General features: G+C 42.5%; 2 protein-coding genes across 2 annotated transcripts; one reads left to right on the top strand and one right to left on the bottom strand.

Annotated features, from left to right (window-relative positions):
- The first annotated feature begins 177 nt into the window (after nucleotides 1–177).
- On the top strand, nucleotides 178–2,719 carry LOC144125973 (serine/threonine-protein phosphatase 2A regulatory subunit B'' subunit gamma-like). The gene has a single exon (XM_077659822.1). The coding sequence runs from the start codon at nucleotides 315–317 to the stop codon at nucleotides 1,656–1,658; it is 1,344 nt and encodes a 447-aa protein (XP_077515948.1). The 5' UTR covers nucleotides 178–314; the 3' UTR covers nucleotides 1,659–2,719.
- A 9,621-nt stretch (nucleotides 2,720–12,340) lies between these two features.
- Nucleotides 12,341–21,231, bottom strand: Hacd2 (3-hydroxyacyl-CoA dehydratase 2). The gene is made up of 9 exons (XM_077659821.1): nucleotides 21,078–21,231; nucleotides 20,720–20,836; nucleotides 19,160–19,351; nucleotides 18,624–18,810; nucleotides 15,470–15,597; nucleotides 14,647–14,759; nucleotides 14,166–14,272; nucleotides 13,653–13,787; nucleotides 12,341–12,531 (listed from the first exon to the last, which is right to left on the bottom strand). The coding sequence occupies exons 1-9, from the start codon at nucleotides 21,162–21,164 to the stop codon at nucleotides 12,458–12,460; spliced, it is 1,140 nt and encodes a 379-aa protein (XP_077515947.1). The 5' UTR covers nucleotides 21,165–21,231; the 3' UTR covers nucleotides 12,341–12,457.
- Nucleotides 21,232–21,368: the final 137 nt, after the last annotated feature.

Below are 21,368 nucleotides of genomic sequence, written 5' to 3'. Positions count from 1 at the left end.
AGAACACCCATTCTTGAATTGTTTTGCATTATGTAACAATACCTTTAACATTTTTCTTTTCTTTTCGGTAGGCAGAACTAAGTTGTATTGTGATCTTATACATACGTAGTTTTAAATTAAGAAACTTTCATATGCTTTCGGCGGTTCAGAAACCGCATCACCACATTTCATGATTTCTTGTGCAACTCTAGGTGCATTCTTCAGTTTTCCATCGCTATGTCGCACGGCGCGAGTTGGAATCGTTAGAATCTGTGAAATGCTGCGAAGAGAGTTGTTCGCAACTCTGACCGACGTGCGTGCTTACAGAAACAGAAATGAAGCGCATCGCGCAAGCTCATGGCGCGCAAGTAAAACCAGCCTTAGGAGAGGTTTTGCGCGCTGTTTGTGCAACTGCTTCAGGTGATGGAAACAGTTTACCCACTAAAACTGAAGACGAGCTGTTTGCCGAACTTTACGTCTCCCCCAGCGAGCAGGCTGCTGCAGGAACTTCAGTCCCGCGTTTTCACTACAAACTGCCCACCGATGACAACGCTTTGTCGCAGAAACTAAGGGAAGAGTCACGCGCGCGATTCTTAGAGCGTCGAAACGCCGAACTGTTGGACCATGACGAGCTGAAGACGCTCATGAATGAACTGTCCAACGTGTCCTCTCCACCGCTTGCACCCGAAAAGGCGATGCTCAACTACGCTGATTTCAAGAAAGTCTCAAAACGTTGTGGTGAAAAGTATCAGTCATTCTTTACTGCCAAAGTATTCGCCAAATTGCTGCAGAAAGACCCTTACGGCCGTATATCGGCGGACGACTTCTTTAGTTACGTCATGAAGAAGGTGTGGATGCAGCAGTCTCGTGTTAGCCTTTCCTTTTACGATGCATCTGGCCAAGGCTATCTGAGGGAGCCCGACCTGGAAGCTTATATAAAGGACCTTATCCCCAGTCTGCCTACGATCAACACCATCGAACAATCATTTCACTCTTTTTATGTGTGCACAGCCCTCCGGAAGTTCTGCTTTTTTCTCGATCCCTTGAGAACTGGAAGGATAAAGATCCAGGATATCTTGTGCTGCCCGTTCCTTGATGACCTCACAGAGCTGCGCTGCGACAAGCTGAACAGCACAGATTTGGACACGAATTGGTTTTCAGCTAGGTCAGCTCTCAAGGTCTATGGTGACTATCTCAACTTGGACACAACCCGTAATGGAATGTTAAGCAAGGAGGAGCTTGCTAGGTATGGTAAAGGGACACTGACACAAGCGTTTATTGACAGGGTTTTTCAGGAGTGTCAAACATACGATGGGGACATTGACTACAAAACGTACCTTGACCTTGTCCTAGCCCTTGAAAATCGCAAGGAACCACAGGCACTGCAGTTTTTCTTTCGCATCCTAGATGTCAATGGCCATGGTTACCTCGATGTCTTTTCACTGAACTACTTCTTTCGAGACATCCAGAAGCAGATGACAAAGTTTAAACAGGACCCTGTAAGGTTTGAAGATGTGAAGGATGAAATTTTTGACATGGTAAAGCCAGAAGATCCTTGCAAAATTACTCTGAAGGACCTCATACGTTGTGGCAAAGGAAGTACAGTTGTCAGCATACTCATCGACGTCAATGAGTTCTGGACCTATGACAACAGAGACACCATTGCTGCTGATGTCTGATTGTTACGCAGTTGGCTTTGAACACCTTTTTGTGCCACTAATTTCAAATACATGTCAAGCCTGTTAAGTTTGTCTTGGCAAATTGTGACAACATGGCAGTGTGAAGGTTTGGGCCAGTGGGTGATCCATGTGAACATTCATAGCATAAAAATCACATGGATGAAGGATAGAAATAGTATGCAGGGCATGAGCACTACACTGCTCATGTACTGAATTTTTTTGCACTATGAATCTTCACATATGACAGTATCAGCTGTTTTGTTTCCTAGCATTCACAGTGCATTTTTACTTGGGCTCAGTCAATTGTGTTATTAACAGGCTCTATTTGTCACTAAACATCTGCGGGCAGTCACACCAGTGTCAGGTTTTTGCTGGTCCAGAGGTCCTAGTACAGTGTGTGCTTGACTCACTTTATGGGCTCAAGTGGCTGGCTAAAGTTCTTAGTGCAGTCAATTGCTTCAACAAAATTGTTGCTATGAAACTATATGTTACAGCAGTACAGAGAACCATCTGTTTTTATGCACAGGGTTGATCACGAACTTAGCACCTTTTAACCTTTCTCTTCAAATGATCATTGCATTCTGATTGCTGACATGCACAGTACTATTAGCAGCTATATGTACATAGGACTGCTTCTAAACAGTATTGTGATTTAGGGGTTATATGCATGAACTAATAGTAGTGCCCAAACATATGTGGCATTGAACTCATCCAGTTTCCTAGTGTCTGTGGTGATAGATCACACGAAGTCTGCCATTCACCAATACAGCAGACTTTGCTTGAAACCTATTCATGGGTTTATCACTCACCTTTTGCTATCTTGAATGTTCTGCTGAGATCAAACATAAATAAGACAAATGCCTTTCACCGTATGAAAGAATGTTTTGGTTTTTTATGCTCTGCTGTACTGGTGCATCTTTTTTTGACTGCAGGTGGTACATAGTATTGTTTTCTCATATAAGCTTCGTCTTATAATGCTTCAGTTTATAATATTTGTTCCCACCCCTTATGTAGTACCCTTCACCGGTGTCTTTAAGGTAATAAAATGAAATGAAATTTGACTGTCAATTGTTTTTCTTGCTCTTTTATTGCAGTCTTCAGTTTTTAGTCTTTTCTGTTAGAGGTTAAACAAGAAGCCTTCTTACTTCAACAAAAGCTTTTTTAAAGATGTGCCTTTTTATGATGGGACTTGACAGAGCTAAACATGGTTGTTCAAATGGTTGCTGAAGGCTTATGATCAGGTGGGCATGGCTATACCAAAATAGACAAGGTGAAAAAAATTGTTTTGACAAAATTCAAATTCGGGGCTCAAAATGGTTTAGTATTTATGAGATCTATAAGAGTCTCTTCAGCTTTTCAATGAAGGCAGCTGCTTGGAACACCATCATTAAACAGTAGTAACACGTAACTACATGCTTCAGGATTATTTGACCTTATATTATATGATGGAAACACAAGATTATGGCTGCTAGTGCTCTGGCATGAATGTTATTGCACATGTATAAGTATTCACTGCATGATGATCAATCATTTAACTGCACGAAATAGTTGAAACACTATGCATGCTGAAAAACTCAGAGCACCAAACAGTCCTTCACCTTTCTCGATAATTTGTTGTAAGATTACTTGAAGCTTGCAGCAAATGAGGTAGTTGCAGCCGACATCTCGCAGCACTATGAAAAAGCGTGTTCCATTACTGCACCTTTTTGCTCCTGCCAGCAGATTTCATTCCCATATAAATGAATTCTTAGAAGTTCTCCTAGGCCTGTATATGTAATTAACTGCTCTCTCTCTTAAACAATAGTAATCAGTTCTTTACCATTGTGGTCATTTCTTTGTATATTTGCTGACTCGCAGATATCGCACATGCTCAGGTTCTTGGCTCCTGCATGAACATGCCTAGTTCATTTAGTTATGGGACCGTGTCACTGAGGCTTACATTTGCATGATGTTGCTGAAACTGGCTAAAGCAGCTGCCAGTGGTCCTGTGGTCCTGATGCTACCTACCTCTGCTCATATCATAGAAGCTAGGTTTTGAGTGTGTGTGTGTGTGTGTACAAAACTTGGCAAAACCATGTTGACACCCCCTACAGAGTATAAGAAGCTTATGTTTTGCTCCCTGGAAAAGTAATATTTATCAATCATGGTAGCTTGAAGCCTTTTCTGCTTAGTTACACTTGAACCCATAAATGCAAAACGCAAAATTAAACCTTTATGTGCACCGATATGGTCTGTTGCTAAACCCTCATTGTGCATTCTATGCTGAACCAGTTGTCTACAAGACATTTTGTTTTGCTCTCCTGTTGCCGCCTTTCATCATGAGGAGGAAGTTCCTTGAAATTTTAAATTCAGTGACTGGGCCTAACACTGACTACTTAGGTTCTTGCCATTGGCGCCCCTAAATTTGGGTACAGCTGCAGGAACACCAGGTTTGCCAAGCAAAATTTTTATCTAGAACCAAAGTGGCTACCTTGCTGAAAGATTACTCATTCCTTATTTTCTCCTATGTTATGGGTTAGGTCCCCTATACAATCTAATTTTTTCTTCCACCTTCCTGGAAGTACAGTGACCTTGTGCAATTTTTTGCCCATCTCAGAAAATGATTATTTTCAATACACCAAGGTCCTTTTTGCATCATATTTACACTATTCTTGGCCAACACCTATTTGGGTATGGGCTGTTGCTTTTCCAGAACAAACAACAGATGCCCATCACATGACTGTTAACAGCAGCACACCTAAACACATGTAAATGACAAATGATTGGATGCAGCACAAGCACGACAAACCACCAAATTCTTATTGACATGTACAGTGCCTTCATGTACATGACAGTGAGGAAATAAACAATTAAGAAATGTTGAAAATATCAAAACCAGCAGCCCACAGCATGACTGTCAGTTCCACTGGTTGAACAAGCGGCCTCAAATACCACAAAACACAAAATTCCTGAGGCCAAAAGAATAGAAGCCATACTAAAAAAGTTAACTGCAAACTGCAAAATCCTGCTAGCTTTTGTTCTCTCTTGTGCAATCTTATCCCTGCACCTACACAAAATGGCAGTCTTGTCAAATGCAGGGCTGAAACCGTGGGACCGTAACTCCTACTGAGCACACCCAGCCTGATACTCAACTGATAGCGTAACATGGACGGTAATAGTCGTGGCACTTGTTGTTGGTTTTGGTATTTTCATTGTTTTCGGATTGTTTACTTTATTACTGTAGCACACTCAAACATGCAGCAAGTAGAAATGAAACCTTAGTAGTCAGCACATATATTGCATTTAATCTTCTTACACTGTTCATGTGTCATGCCTGCCACCGTTACCAGTTGTGTCAAACCAACTAGCCCCACAATATGAGCTGAAAAAGTTAATTTCATAGGTTCCTAGCCTAACTGTACAGTCTTCAGAGCAGTGGCTTTGTTGCAATGTCGAGAGACACGTATACTCAAGGCCAGCTGAAATCATAGCATGGTACATATGTGGGGTTCATTATACCAAAGCGACACAGGGGCTACGAGGGACGCTGTAGTGAAAGGCTCTGGATTAATTTCAACCTGTACTTCAAGTGTTTGACCAATAATCAAAGAATCACTGGCTAAAGCAAAATAGGGTGCTATAAAGCTCTGCAAGGGCTTACACCAGACGCTATGCCTCATAATAAGCTATGCTTGGATTCTGTATTGTTTTAAGAATTCATATAGCCAACTTTCACCATGAAGAAGTGCCTTGCTAAATTAAAAAGAAAAAAAATCAGGTCATCAATATCAGTGACAGTCCTTTCCAGGTGAAAGGTTGTTGCAACTAGTTCAGTGTAGTAAGAACAAGCATATAGCGATAGTTTTCCCAATGTCTTAAGCAAAAATTAAAGACTATAATCTTTTCTTATGGATAGCCCAATAGGTGGGTAGCCCAATAGGTGGAGTTTGGGTTTGCATCAAATTGTACAGAGCAAATCTGTCCAGAACGCACCTAGCTGGCATGTGTGCAAGCAGGTTTTCAAGAGTTGCTTTCAAATTAATTATGCTCTGCCGTCGGGTGTTCCAATGTCCTCCCCATTGCAGCCATCAGTTCCGTGCCAGTGATGTCCGCGTCTATAGTGCCTCATTCTCCGCCCCAGCATACACCGCGGTCATTAAGGGTCATTAAGCGCATGGCGACTCGGCTACAGGGCATGAGAGAGCGCAACACATGTCGGCTCGTTCAGGCTTTCGTCCTCAGTCGGCTCGTGTACGCTACCCCTTGCCTGGATCTCAAGAGAGCAGAGAGTGAAAAGCTGAACTGCCTGACAAGGCAGGCATACAAGGCGGCTCTCGGCCTCCCCAGAAACACGTCCACCGCGAGACTTCTGTCTCTTGGGGTCCACAACACCTTTGAAGAGCTCACTGAGGCGCAACTGACATCGCAAGAGCAGCGGCTCAGGCAGGCAGGCACGGGGCTCTACATTTTGCGAAGCTTAGGCATGCTTAGGCATACAGAGCAAGGACCCTTCAGGCCAGGCGATTATATGTACAGAGATGTGCGAATGCATTCGGGTCAAACCTATCCCCAAGATCATGCAAGCAGGCCGTCACGAAAACCGGAGGAGGGACAGGACGTAAGCAAACAGTATCGAGGGGATGATAGTGCCGTGTATGTTGCTGCGGCACATTATCACATGACAGGCAAAGACGCTTTCGCAGTGAGCGCGGTGAGCATCTCCCGCAGGGTAGCGGCTACGGTGGTCAGGGACCAAGTGGAAGAGGCCGAAGAGGCTGCAATAGCACTAAGGATTGTTCAGGAAGGCACCAGCACAATTCTCAGTGATTCCAAAACGGCCCTTCGCAACTTTGCGAGGGGACATATCTCCGCCACTGCATACAAAATTATTCGTACGATGCCAAAAAATAGAAAGAAAGTGGATCTGGTGTGGGCCCCGGCCCACGCGGGCGTTCCAAGGAACGAGGCCGCTCACCAGTATGCTCGAGGTTTTGTCAGCCGAGCCGGTGAGGGGATCTTGGACCCGGATGTCCCCAGGGGCAAGACGCTACCCACGAAACACAATAAGGGCTACGCAACATGTAACGAACGTCTACAAAAGTATATATACGGTAATGCGGTCTAGAAGAAATCTATTTTCACATGTTCTGCAGACAATGAGGCAAAAAGAGGTGTTATATGTGCCTGCTAATGCTCTGCCAAAAAAGATCTAGGAAACTTCTTCGCAAGAACTGGTTAAGTACATATTTAAACATTTTTATTTTTTGGAAATGGCTGCTTATATAAGATCAGTATGCAAAATATTTAGAACCTTATAAAACAACCTGTGGGATTTCATTAGATTTAGTGCTCATGCTATATAAAGCGTTAGCTCTTGCTCATCACATTGAGAGATTTCGTGGGGTCTGCTACCACCCTGAGATCACACCGCCATCTGTGGCAGCAACTATACTCATCATATTACAAGATTTCGTGAGATGCTTTATCACCCTGAGATCAAAGCGCCATCTGTAGCAGCAACCAGAAAACAACATATCTTGCACTGAACCTTATGTGTGTTGGTATAGAAATAAAACCACAATTAAATAATAGGTAAACATTGTATACATGCAATTACTAATTGAAGCGTTACCATATCGCACCGCAAGCTGAATTCTAGGCCCACCTTGACCCCCAAAACGAAGCAAATTCCGTTTGAGACGTATCCTGAGGAGGTGTAGCTCGACAATGGGTAGACGTGCATCATAATTTCTCAGATAGATGGCGCCAGGTGCCGGTTGCTCCCGTTTGGAACAAATTGCTATTAAAAAACCTCGCTAAAACGTTTCCGAGTAAACTTCTAATCAGAGAAATTTTTTTGAACATTGTGTGGAAAACATAAAACGTTGCATGGAAAACATATATTTAGAGTTTTTAAAACGTTTGTGCATAAACCTCTTTTTTCAGTAGGTCCTTAAAACGTTTGTGGATAAACCTCCATTGCTGATATGTTTTTTAAACGTTTCGATCCAGAGTTAGACGTTGCTAGATGTTTGGAGTTGTTTGAAAACGTTTTATAGAAGTTACGTGCTTTGTGGGTAATTCCATATCAGGCCATAACCAATTATTACAGGGAGCTTAGAGCGAGCCTAGGTGCCTCCTCCACACGTTTCGCTCCTCCGCGAACAGGCTACCATGTGGAGGCGGCTGCAAATGCAGTCACAGTCAAACCCGTGGACGTATTCGAATATCTTTCCTGATTTGGTAAGTCCCTATTGTCAGCTGTGTGGCGAGTCTGCCACCTTAGAACACATAATCTGGGACTGCACGAAGGCGGATCCTCCGGCAGATCTAATCACATCTCCCACGCTTGAAAAATGGGAAGCTGTTCTCACCTGCCCGGACCCGGACGTTCAGTCTCGAGCCACGGCAAGAACGCAGGAGGTCGCCAACAGACTTAAACTGCGGGCCACCTCAGAGTGGCTGAAGTGACCCAAGAATATCACCATCTTGGCAATAAAGTTTTCTCTCTCTCCAAAAACAATCTACATTTTATGATGCATTACACGAATCTTCAGTGATATGTTTAGCTGAGTGAAACTGTAAGCTTTCTAGCATTTTTCAGTAAAAAAAATCTAAATATTTTGGTTAAACAATTTCTCTATCCATAATTCCAAACACACAGCCACTCAAACACTATACATTCATTTTAAAGACAGAATGAGGACAAATTGAAGTTGGCACATATCAATTCATTACCGCGCTCTAATGAAAATGGGCTGTATCACTGAAAATGGAGTATCTAAGCTAGGACAAAAAAAAATGAAAGTTGAGTATGACTGCCACACACCCTTTTCACAAGCAAGCCGTGATGACGTGAAGTGCTTTTCTGTTTGCAGGTCTCTGAGGCTAGACCACAATGCTATCCACTTCCAGCCGGTGATCACAGGGTCCACATTTCTCTCGACGTCAACGAACATCCCATGTTTGAATCAAGTGATGGCAAACATATTTAGAGAACATCTAATTAATTATATGTTAAGCATTCTCAATTTGCCACGTATTCCTGCACTGCGGCACGGATACTAAGGGGCACAATGAAGCGGTGGGGCTGCTCACTTTTCAGGGAGCTTGCGTAAAACATACATGCCAGGTTGCTATTGCCATCTGTTGTCATTTCCAGCAAGCTAACTTCACCGGATGGTCACTAGTGGGTCATGCTGCACCCAAAAAAATCGAAGGGTGGCCCACCGGTGGGCCACGACGCACAGGGATTAGGGTTCCCAAAATCGCTGCTGGAGTGAACGTGTTAAAATCTGACGTCCGCTCGTCCTGCTTCTTCTCCTCCATTGTTGCTGCTTGCTGCACACGCTAAGCCTGCGCAGCGGCCGATATTCCATCTTCAGCTACATACTTCCATGGTTGCCCTCTCCGGTTGTGAGGAATTCCTCTATAGTAGACACACATGGCGTCGATTTTCGCCCCATTCCAACCTGATATAAGGAGCTGTCTAGACAAAGTTTGTCAGCGATAAAGTGCACCTGCCAACTGATGCCGAGGCCGCCACCACGCTTGGCCACGTCATGTGACCAGAGCACCTGCCAACTTAGCCACGGGACAGTCTCATGGCACCACACACTCTGTCGACCAATCAGTGCTCGGTCAGGTCATGTGGTCCTATGATGTCACACACCCTGTCGACCAACCAGCGAATTTTACGACAGACGACTCTGGGTTTTAATACAGTAGCATTAGACTTCGCATCATGCGATTTCGCATGCATTAGAAGAGTCGCCAATTGGTCGAGAGGGAAATGGTGCCACAAGGTCATGTGACCACGGTGCTGATCCTGCCCTTTCTCCCACAACCAAGAAAGGCCGAGAAAAGCAGGTTGGTAACGGTTGGGTGGAAGGTGTTGACGCAACCTGGGCCACCGACATGGAAGAGATGTATGAACTGGAACAAGACGAAGATATTCTCAGCGCATGATTATGATGACAGTGGCCACATTGAGTATGTGGCAAAAGAATTGACACAGAAACATGTAGCAGCAAAATTGCTTCCAATGCTCACACATGCCACTCTTAAGGTGACTTCAGTGTTGCCATAATTTTTTTTTCCTGATGAGGCTTTTAATGAAACCACATTAATATTCCATCTTCAACTCCAAATTTCTCAGCAAAGAATATGTCGTTTGCTGCCAGCAAACATAATAAGTACAACAAAAAACCAAACAATCAAATTTTATGTAAAAAAGTAGTAAACACTGTTGGGAGAAGATAAAACCTAATCTCTGCAGAGCTGACAGGCACTTACTGGAAATAAAACATAAGTGGATTAACTACGCTTAATGCTTTCATATGCCATTTTATTATTTCGATCCAAATCAAGTGTTTTTGGGCCTAATTAACATATACCGGCCTCAAGAATGTACCTAATTATGTCTATAACATAAACAGCCACTTATTGGAAACTGTTCTCAAATACAAGTATTTAGGTGTGTACATCACCTCAAAACTATGTTGGCATTGACATGTTGAGTATGTTGCTGATAAAGCTTGCAAAATGTTCTTTTTGCGCCGTAACATGCGAATGTTTCCGCAAGACTCTAGGGATTTACTATTTAAAACGTATATTAGGTCCGCCCTAGAATATGCTTGTACTGTATGGGATCCGGCGACAAAGACCGACAGACAAAAATTAGAAAGAGTCCAGAACTTAGCGGCCCGCTATGTTTCTGGGAATTATAGTAAATACATTAGTGTGTCTGGCATAAAACAGGAATTAGAATGGGAACCCCTTGAAATAAGGAGAAAGCTAAGGCTTAGATTTTTTTCGTAATATATATTACAACAGGATTGCTATTCCTAGATAGTAGTACATTTTTTATCCACACTGCAGATCTGAGCGGGTAGATCATAACCATAAAGTACATGAATTCAGATCAAGAACCAATTTGTTCAAGATGTTTTTTCCTCACACTGTTCGAGAATGGAATGCTTTGTCTTCATTTCTTGTTAATAATACAGACAATGAGGTGTTTGCACTGTCATTGTGACTGCTCTTGTAATAATTCTTTTTTGCTTTGTACAGCCTACCCCCCCCCCCCCCCCCCCCCCCCCCCACTATGGGCAATAAATAAATTCCTTTGCTTTTTCAACGAATGGCACCAACGGAGATTTTTTAAAATTTGTTACTGTGAAACATTTTAGTTAGACTATAGGTACAGAATACTGAATGTTAAGCATCCAATTTTTTTCACCATAACGAAAAGCTTGCTGTCTAAGGTGCCCAATTCTTCAACAGTTTTGTTAGAAATGCTGTAGACGATTTGTGCCAATAATTTCTCAGTCTGGGTGTGCACCTGTTTTTATGTAGTACAATGCTGGAAACCATGATCAGCGAAAGCAATGCCGATTGCACGTTGACAGAAGTGATGCACCAAAGACTAACCTAAATCTCACTCCCTACACAGTTTTATGCAATTTTCAATGCAAAATTGAAGTTATACAACGAGGATTCATCATTTTACCTTTGCAGTGAAAATCGCATAAAACAAACTGAAGTGCCATCTTGCAGTGGAACCCTGCCATTATCAGTGTAGTGCACCACGGGTCCAAGTCGGTAAAATATCACTTTGCTTTAAATGCACAAAGGTTTTTTTCTCTTAGGAGCGTTCCTCAGGTTATTAAAGTTTACGCTCTCTCTGGCGTGCTCTTCAATAAAAAGCAACACACCCTTCCAAGCGACGAAGATGTGCTTTTACTCCAGTCGATAGATGGTGCCACTATGTTTTGCATTTCTTGAGACAGCAACTACAAAGACTTTCTTCAGCGAAGTGCACGTCAATGTGCTGCAACAGCTTTTGGTGTGGAAACTGAAATGGATGCTACTCTATATCAGAAATGTCTAATAAATATCTGAGGAGTGAGATTTATATTAGTTTTTGGTACATCATTTCTACCAACATGTAATTGGTACACTTTCGCTGATCATGGCTTCCAGCATCAGCCTACACAAAAATGGGCACACGCACCAATGACAAATTATTGCTAAAAATCGTTTATACTGTTTTTAACAAAACCAGTGCGGACTCGAGCACCTTAGCAAGCTCTCTGTTGCAGCGAAAAAGTGTGGTTGCTTAAAATTCAGTGTTCTGTCTTTTTAACACCAGGATTTACCAGAGCAACACCCGAAGGATTGTTGAATAATTTTGTTTCAAAAAACACACGAAGCATGAAATAACGAAAAAATATTAGTACTGGTAAAAAGATCTGTCAGCAAGAATATGGCATTAGATATGCTACTTATCCCCCTTGTGAAGTACTCTATGCCGCGTTCGCTAGTTGGCATAAAAAAAAAAAAAATATTTACAAGGTGAAGGATGTTCAATTTGCCTGAAACCAAGAAATTAGTACTAGCTAGAGCACAGAAAAAGCTGCAAGTTCACAAGGAATACACGCAACTGTGTATAAAGCAGCTCAAAGGGCTAAGGACAGCATTACTGCACTGGTGAAGCCAAGTCTAAAGCTGTACAAGCAATGGCACTTGGACTGATGCTCAAACTTTGGGGGCTGATTCCAGCCGTTGAACTGTAGGCATCATTCCTCTCCAATTAGCAAGTCATAAAAGTTACAAGCATAAGTGCTAAACATCTTACAGGCTTGTTTAAAGCCCCAAATGCCTCTGGTACACTAAAAAAGGATTGGGCCATGGACAGGAACTGTTCATAATATGCACTTTAATAACTGTAGCTGCCATGAAGAAAGGAGATGAGAAAAACAATGCAAGGAACAACTGATGGAATGAACAGAGACTAGTGACGAGAACATGGCATGTCCTCAGTCTTCTTTGTCCTTGGGACCCAGGATCTGTTTGCGCTGCCGGTACATGTGAGTCATCATGAATGCAAGAGCTGAAAGACAAAGAAAAAAGCAACAGCTGTCACATCCTCAAAACCGGTCACGTGGCTACATAGGGTATATAAGAGGCAACTTCTGGGCTACGTCAGTCGTTCCTTTGCCGCCGACGAGTGCTCACGTTCGCTTATGTGCTGAATGGTGCGACCCCCCTCAATGCAGCAGCATATGCTTTCGCATTTCTTCAGTGCGGGTCGACGCAGTGCTCTCAAATGTTTTTTTTTCATACAGCTTCAAAGAACACGATAATGTTGTTGAAGAGGTGCTTTTTATATACTGCTTGATCACTAAGCCCTTTTCTTCCATTCAACTGATCAATTGCAGCGCCATCATTTTGAAACTATCAGTCTTTGTTTGATGTGTTCTTGCTCAGCCGCATTTGAAACAAGAATAAATGTTATGCCAGTTGCCTTCTTAGAAACGAAAGCTCTGAGTGAAAAAATCTGGAGAAGAAAATCAGCACGTTAACTGAATTTCAAGGCTCACTGTCTTGTTTTAAAGACAGTTTTGCATTATGGCCCACATTTCTCTTCAAACGTATGCTCAGTGAATGACACCAGTTGTCACTGAACGGTTGCTCTTACTAAAAACAATGTTACAACCTGGTTACCTACTTCTAGCAAGAGATCACAGTCCCCAAAGCATTCAAATAGCATGAAAGTTACATTTCTGTACAAATCGTAGATTTCGATGATGATTGCAACTATAAAAACCGAACATATTGTCACACAATATCCTCACACATGCTTGATAGCAACTGTACGTGAACAAAATTATAGCAATAGTTGCCTGAAGAAGCACCCATGCAATGGCAAGCTCAAAAGCTGGTTCACTGAAGCTAAATCATTTCCTTGGATTCTATTTGTTGAATGCCGATTACTCACATACATACTACCATCATGATCATTAACATACACAGAGTAGTCAGGTTTACTGCTCTGACACACGCAAATTATCTAGTCAAAAATATGCAACACACGAGCTGTAATAAACATATAGACTGATGAAAGTTAGCAAAGACAAGATGTGTCACAACTCAGAACTGAGGCAAATTTTAATACTAAATGGAAGCACCAGATCTTTCAGTGTGACCAGCTGATACTGAATACTGACTCACTTGGAAAAATCCCCAGAAGCAGGTAGAGCCGCATGATTGTCGGGAGGTAAAAGGAGAAGTTGAGAGCATTTGGCAGTGATACACTGAAACGGCCAGTCTCTTCAAAGTAGGGAATGTTCCGAAGAATGATCACCCCTGGGTATAAAAATAACACAAATAGCTCTAGCACAAGCGCCAAGCAGGTTAGCATCGACAATGCATTTCAGACTAATACCATGAAACTTCTATTCAGACTAATACCATGAAACTTCTGTACCATAAAAATGAAACGTGTTACACATTAATGAAACTTACAACAGCCACACAAATATAAGAATCTTTTCTGGATTTCGAAGACATTCGTGTAAACCACTAACACCCACTGAAGTGGTATTATCAGCTACAAAATAATACTGCAACATCTGAACAAAAAACATGCCAAATTGCTCACGTATGTCATGTCTTGGAACAAGTACAACAGTATTCAAATTCCAAATATTCAGCACCTCACTGCCAGTGCTGTTGGTACTGCACCTTCGCACAGGAATCCGAGCGGAAACAAGGGGATCCACACAGTGTAGCGGAGCCAGGTGATGAAGCCAATGCTCTTGTCGTAGGTGCGCAGCATGTAGTAGGGGTACCTGTGCAACACCACATCATACACCACACGAATGCACTGCCATCACAAAAGCAGAAAGGGCTACATGATTCACTTGTTGTAGTAGCACTCATGTCTGACACAATACCTAAGGCATCAGAACAACTTCCTTCGACACTCATTAGTTGCACAAAAACTTACGTGACCACCCCCAGCACATATTGAAATATAATTTCAAATGGCTGCCGTATTCCAGTCAGTGCTTACGGATCACTGTGAGGGTGCAATAAGACTTGCTTTCCGTGAGCAGCAAAAACATAAATCCCAAGTGGTGAAGCAACCTTCATTTATGCAATTACGTAGGCAAAACTGAAGTGCTTGAGATAGAAAGAAAGGCAGCGAGCCAGCATCACTGACCTGCACAATTCCACCAATGTGTACACAGCAAACAGATAGAAGACCACAGGTTTGGCATGCATTCTTGGCTCTGCATCAATCATGGTGAATACCATGAACATTCGGCCACCCACCTAGAAAGATCGCGCAAGGAAAATCCAAACGTATTTAGGAAACCTTCATGACTTATCTTGAAGTGCAACACAAAACTGCACATCACAGCAATCAAGTTTAATAACACACTTTCAGCTTCACATCTAAATGCCTGAAAGAGTTAAAACAGAGCATAAAAAGCAAGAAATTCTGGAAGCTAAAGTTATGCCACAGACAAGCACCAACATATGTCAGTAGAGAGCACGTGACCAAGCAGCAAATGAAATGACAAAGGACAGGACAATGACACCAAAACTAAAGCCAGCAAGGTGCACACCATTGTTCTCTTTGCACAAGCAGCATCACAGCACTCTTCTTTCACAGAATGTGGTTGCACCAATTCACCTGGCACCAGAACTGCATGACTTGTAAATGCTTTGACTGCATACGTGAAGTGGCACTCTACTGATGCTCACTCACAAAAAGAGCACACAATGGCTGCTGTCTCAGCATGTCACAAGTAAAAATCACATCACATTTTTAGCAACAACACCTATCGCATGCCAAACGCTCGTTAGGAACCGTTGCTGATGCAGACAGCAGCATGCACAACCTGATGAAACTGCAGTTTCTCTCATCTGCCTCAGTGAATGGTGAACTCAGACTTTGCCACAGATAAGAGCATGCACTGCTGCTGCTTTCACCAGGACAGCAGCAGTTTTGTATTAGGACGTAACAGTGCATAACTTACCAGCACCAATGGATGAATGAAGCTGCCCCTGGTATAGCCAAGCAGTGGGTGCAGAATTTCAAGGCACTGTAGACAGATGACTAGACGCATGGCCTTGCCCACAGCTTCCCAGGTGCCTGCCATTGAGTCTGAGAGGACACAAATGTGGAAACATTGCACTAGCAACATGCAGAGTTTGTATAACGAGCTTACAAACATGCTGTGTTACTTGAATATAATTTCTTCTCTGCCCTGTTAATAACGGCACCGACAAGTGGAAAAGCTTAGCTGCTCTTTCCGACATATACAGTAAAACCTCGTTGATAAGTTTTGTAGCGAGAGCTACCCTACGCCAGCTCTTCGAGCCTTCAGCGTGGCACCCCTTGAGCTCCGTGGCGGCGCCGTGGCCTTGAGCTGGTTGGACACGTGGTGCGGAGCAGCTGCTGCAGCGCGGCGTGCCGGCGAAACCAAGCTGCAACAGCTGTGCGCATGCACCGTGTCAAGTGGAGGCGGGGGGTGGGGAGTGGAGAGGGGGAGAGAGTGAATCCACGTCCAGGGACAAAGATGAAGAAGGAATGCCCAGCGCAACAGCGGCGAAAGACTAACTTTGCAATTCGACTGCACGAGTTCCCCTTGGCCAGATGTAGCTGTCGCGTCACTCCAGGTTTAACTAAAGCTAAATGGCAGCCATTTTTTTTTAATTGCGAGGAAAAACATATCAGAGAAAACGTATGATCCATACTGCCTGAGTTTGAGAAATGTAACTGTTGAATGAGGTAAAAAGATATTTATTGACAATTTCACTTTATAGAAATGTCGATTGGCATTTCTTGGCAAAAGAGCTGAACAGATCATATTCCAGTGCTCGCTGAATTCAGACTGCGCTTGCGCTGTCTTTAGCGTGGAAGCAACTTCGTAAAGCATCCAAACCGTCGACGGCAGTGATAAAAGTAACCAAAATCTCTCCTTGTCGTTTTCGAATGCTTCGCCCCTTTGCACTGTGGGAAAGCTGTAGGAAAGTACTGTGGGAAAGCCGCCGCTGCAGCTGATTGTCGCAGTGTTTCCGCTCTTTTAAGTTCCGTTTCCCAGACCCAGCCCGTTCGTATATACCGCATCGCTGCAGTTCGTAGAAGCTTCGCCTCCTTTCCCTTATGCATCGCGAAGAAACCTCAGCGTTTCTCCTCTTCATATCGCGTCCCCACAGAAACGGCCATCCCGAATGCTAGCGCGGTTCTTATTTTTTTGTTCTTGCTTGCGATGATGATGGTGCTTCGCCTCGTTGCATCATGGCACTGCAAAGGAGCCCCAAAGCAGGTGACTGCCGCAAAGAATGTCGCGTGCCCTCTCCTTTGGCCCACTTGTATGCTTGCACATGTGTGGTTAGTCAATAAACGTATTTGAAGACCACAATTTGTCGAAATTTTAAACGTAGTACCCAGGAAATCGTGTTTTCCGGGAAAGTATTAACCGGGAAAGATATAGTGTAACTCTATGGGACACTTGGATTTTGGGATTATGGGATTTTGAGCCTACGATCTGGGAAATTGTATGAACCGAGAACGTATCAGCGAGGTTTTACTGTATATTTAAAGCACTCCTCAAGAACAGCTAGTGCAAACAGAAAAGACAAAGGAGGAAATTTCTGATCAACTGCATGCTTGAAAGGCGCATTTATAAAAACAAAAATGGTGAGATTACAAGCTAATGAGTATGCCTCCGGTGCAACATGAGAAGCATGTGCTTTCATATATTAGTCTAGCATATTACCTCTGTATCCTTCAGCGAAATGATACAGTGAACGATAATGATGTCAACATTTTATAGCGTGACCTTACCACTACAGTTAATCGGTGCAACCAATGGCTAATGGTGCTAAACTTTAACAAATGCAAGGTAATGCATGCCACCAATACTATATTTGTGAAAGACACATCACTTTAAAGTGTCAATTCTCATAGAAACCTAGGCATTTACATTACATCTAACGTAATTTGGAAGCTTCAAATAAATTATGCAATCAACAACGCTAACAAAAAGTTAGGTTACGTTCAATGTAATTTTTCTTGCACATCATCTTCTTTGAAATCAGTCCTTTATAAAAATTTAACACGTCCCAAACTAGAATGCTCAACTGCAGTCTGGGAACTTGGCTATGGCAACTTAATTACTCCGCTTGAACGTACTCAGAATAACTCTGCTCGTTTCATTTTTTTTCTAACAGTAAATGAGCAGCAAGTATAACGGAAATGAAAACTAACACAAGTCTTCCATCATTGGCTTCATGATGAAATGTTTGTCGGCTAACACATACAAGTCGGCTATAAAGACTATACCAGTTCTATCTCATTCCATCTTACACAATAATTTCTTTCATACATAGCCTCTATTACATATCGCGTCCCATTGATCATCCCCAAAAAGTTTGTCATCCCCTTATGCAAAACTGTTTCTTAAGCTCATTTTGTTCCCCGTACTTCTAAAGTATGAAATGACCTACGAAATGAAATTGTATCTATTACTGATATAAATAATTTCCCCAAAGTTCTGGCTTGCGTCGTATACAAACTGACACGTTTTGTATGCACTAAAGAATGTAGTGTCTATTTCTTAGTTAACATTGTATGCATAGCAGCAATCATTTATGTACCAGCTTTTACAGCTTGCTTTACCCTTCTTTGTGCCCACTACCCAGTGAAATGCCTGTACACCCTTGGGGTAAAAATAAACAAATAAAAGCAAATAAATGTACTATCATGTTTAGATTATAGAGAAAGTGCTAAACTGCAGTATATATAAAGGTGACATGAAAGCTCCCAAATACTTCTTTCCACAGTGAATCTTCATTCACGACTGAAGAAAACAAGACAAAAGCATGCAGTCATATAAACTAAGTGGTTACAGAAAAGGAAAACATTAGTGCTCAAGGTTGAACACAAAATAGAACAGCATGCATGACAAGGCTAAGAACATGTGAATATACGCAAGTGCCATTAAGATGTTATTACAGTTCTCTGCAAGAAAGCAAGGCTGACAGGATTCCAGAGACAAGGCACCTTTTAGAAAGCCAGCAACAATGCCCACACAATAAATGCCTTTGCATATTGGGCAGGTGAAAATGAAAACATACGTCTTTCTTCTATGCAGTTTTCATTCACAAGACAAGAAAGTGACTTACATTCACCATCGCGGCTGTAGCGGATGAGCATGACGAGGGCTATGTAGAGAAAACCAACAAACTGGAAGAGGTTGTAGAGAAAGAGGTACACCTTGCGAAGCTCCTCAGTTTTCCGTTCCTGCCCTCGTCGCTTTCTGCTCCATGATGGTTGGTTTGTTCGAGAGTTTGAGGAATAACGCTGGGACTCCTACATGCAAACAGGGCAGGGGTTTGCATGCAGGGGTTTCAAAGGGTTAAAAGAACAACGCACAAGCAAGAGTAGTAAGACTATTAGGTAATAACAGCAGCGCAAACGTCATCACACGGGACTGAGGTGTATCTACAAGGTGTATGTCATTAAGTAGGGAACATTCTGCACTTGTTCCTGAGCCAAGAGGTCAACACTGGTGACCAATTAGTAGGTCATTTGGCCCATTCATACATGCAACATATTCAACAATTTCACTGAATACCTAGACAATGTTTCATAGTGCTGCACACACTGAAAATGAAAAACATTTAAGGCAATAAATCTGCAGTATCAAGGCATGCCTTACATAAAGGTCCCGGAGCTGGTTGTCATCTTCTGACACGTCATCGTCATCATCCTCTGTCTGCATTTTATCAAAGTCAACCTTAAGCCATGCTGGCTTCAGAGAATCCGTCGACAACAGCTGAGGCCAGAAATCTGCTTTCTCCTTTGAAATCTGGATATCCACTTGCCTGTCATTAACTCGGTACTCACACCCCTGCAGAAGAAGTTCACGCAGTCATCAAAGAATTATTGTTTTTCCAAGAAGTAACATAGACATTGATACTCATATGAGAACACGCCTGGTTATGTTAATGAAGTTATTCTACTGCGATTATCTACACTGACTGCACTTGAGAAAAATGTAAAAATTCTGAATTCCATGAGGCCACAAGCTCAAAAGCTGAGAAACTTATTATCAGCAAATAGTTATGACTAGAGTCACTAAATAAAGTCTTTATTTAGTGACTCTAGTTATGACAATATATAAAGTGCCAAAGAAACAATGTGGCCTTAGAGGCATGTTGCATTAAAGGGCTCTGGGTTAATTCCGATATTTTGAGATTCCTTAAAACGCACCGAAGTAACACAATGATATTTTTGCATTTCTCCTCCACTGAAATAATAGGACATGGATCACAATACTTAGCCACAAAGTAGGCTTCTTTTTACTGACCAGTTCATTGTTACGTTTATAAACAGATTAAACAGAAATGCTACTGAAGCACTGCTGGACTTCTGGCAAACATACACTGCAATGCAAAAACAAAGCAAACAACTATATGGCCGCTAGGAGAAACATATCGCAACACAAGAAAAGGTCAATAAACAGCATTCCAGTTGATATAATGGTCAATGTCAGATATTAATGCAGAACAACCAAGTCTAATCACCTAAACGAAGCACTAGCTGTGTGTGATGTTAAAGTAGAGCGCCTGTAAATGAACAGGAACCACCTAATGAAAAAACAGTGACTGACCGCATACACCAAAGCTTTAATTATACAAAGTACAGCCTGGTGAAAATGTGCGTTATTATGTACGCTTTTGTAATGGCGAAATATTGTCAATACGCATTCAACGGCCTCACGACTCAATGCAGCAGTTCACGATCTGAACACTTCTTTCCCCATACACCATGTGTTCGATGGAGACCACTGTTACTATACTATAAGTTAAAATGTAGTACATCATCTGCGCTGTCCGCAGTAATAACCACAGTTGTGTTCCCAACACACGCCAAACGTCCTCATACACTGATGATATTAAAAAGTCCATTGAAAAGTTCGAAGAGCAAGAGTCGTAGAACCTAATTTTGTGGTGCCCTCGTGCGCTGTAATTGTAGAAGAAGGAAACGAGGATGCGCCCGCATAATTATTTAAAAGCGATCCGAACTTCTTTACTGAGCGCTGTTATGTCGAACAAAATAAACAAAGTGAATTCGCTGCAGACCAACGTAGACCGAGCGATCGATGCGGCGACATCAATGGCGCACAGCACTAACGTTCCAGAACATTCACCATGCGCCCACATCACCGCCAGCTCTGTAGAGTAAATGTGCGAAGAAAAATATTCTATGTACTTACATCTGGATTCACGGAGCTGTAAAAATCCAGAAGGAAAGTGTACTTTTCTTCACCCCTGGCTCCAGCGCCGTAAGCCGAGAACGATAACTTGTGGCTGGTAGCCTCAATATCAGGAACCTTCAAGAGCGAATGATAACAAACAGTAGAACTCAATAACGGCGCCACAGAAATGAGCGAATTATGCGAAATAACACGAGTGCGATGGATCGAAATTCGTTTTTTCAGACTTATCTGCGCACCGAAAAACAAACGCCGGCCTACTCCACAACGTTAGCGGTCGAACATTGTTACTTCGTGCTAAACCAGTAAAATGATAAGAAACAAAAGATCCCGATCGGCATGCATTGTCGGGACTCACTTTTACATTACGCAGATCAACCCGCAGGAAAAGTTTAGAGTCATTTTGTGCCCAATAAACAAATGGGCTCAGCGTTCCTGCAGCCATGATGAATGCGGCGATTGGCGGCTGTGGAGGCGATGCGATTGACGATCCTTTGTCGCTTACAGCACGAGCCCATTTGACTTTTAATAACTTGTGGCTGTAAAAGCAGCATTGGCGATTCCTCTTTAGTTTTGTTTTCTTAAAACAATATAAGGCAGGAAGATTCATTTATTTGTCACGAACCTCTTATGTTACTCGAAGTAGCTG

Source organism: Amblyomma americanum, chromosome 3, assembly GCF_052857255.1.
Source record: "Amblyomma americanum isolate KBUSLIRL-KWMA chromosome 3, ASM5285725v1, whole genome shotgun sequence".
NCBI lineage: Eukaryota > Metazoa > Arthropoda > Arachnida > Ixodida > Ixodidae > Amblyomma > Amblyomma americanum.
This window is presented reverse-complemented; position numbering and strand designations above follow the sequence as displayed.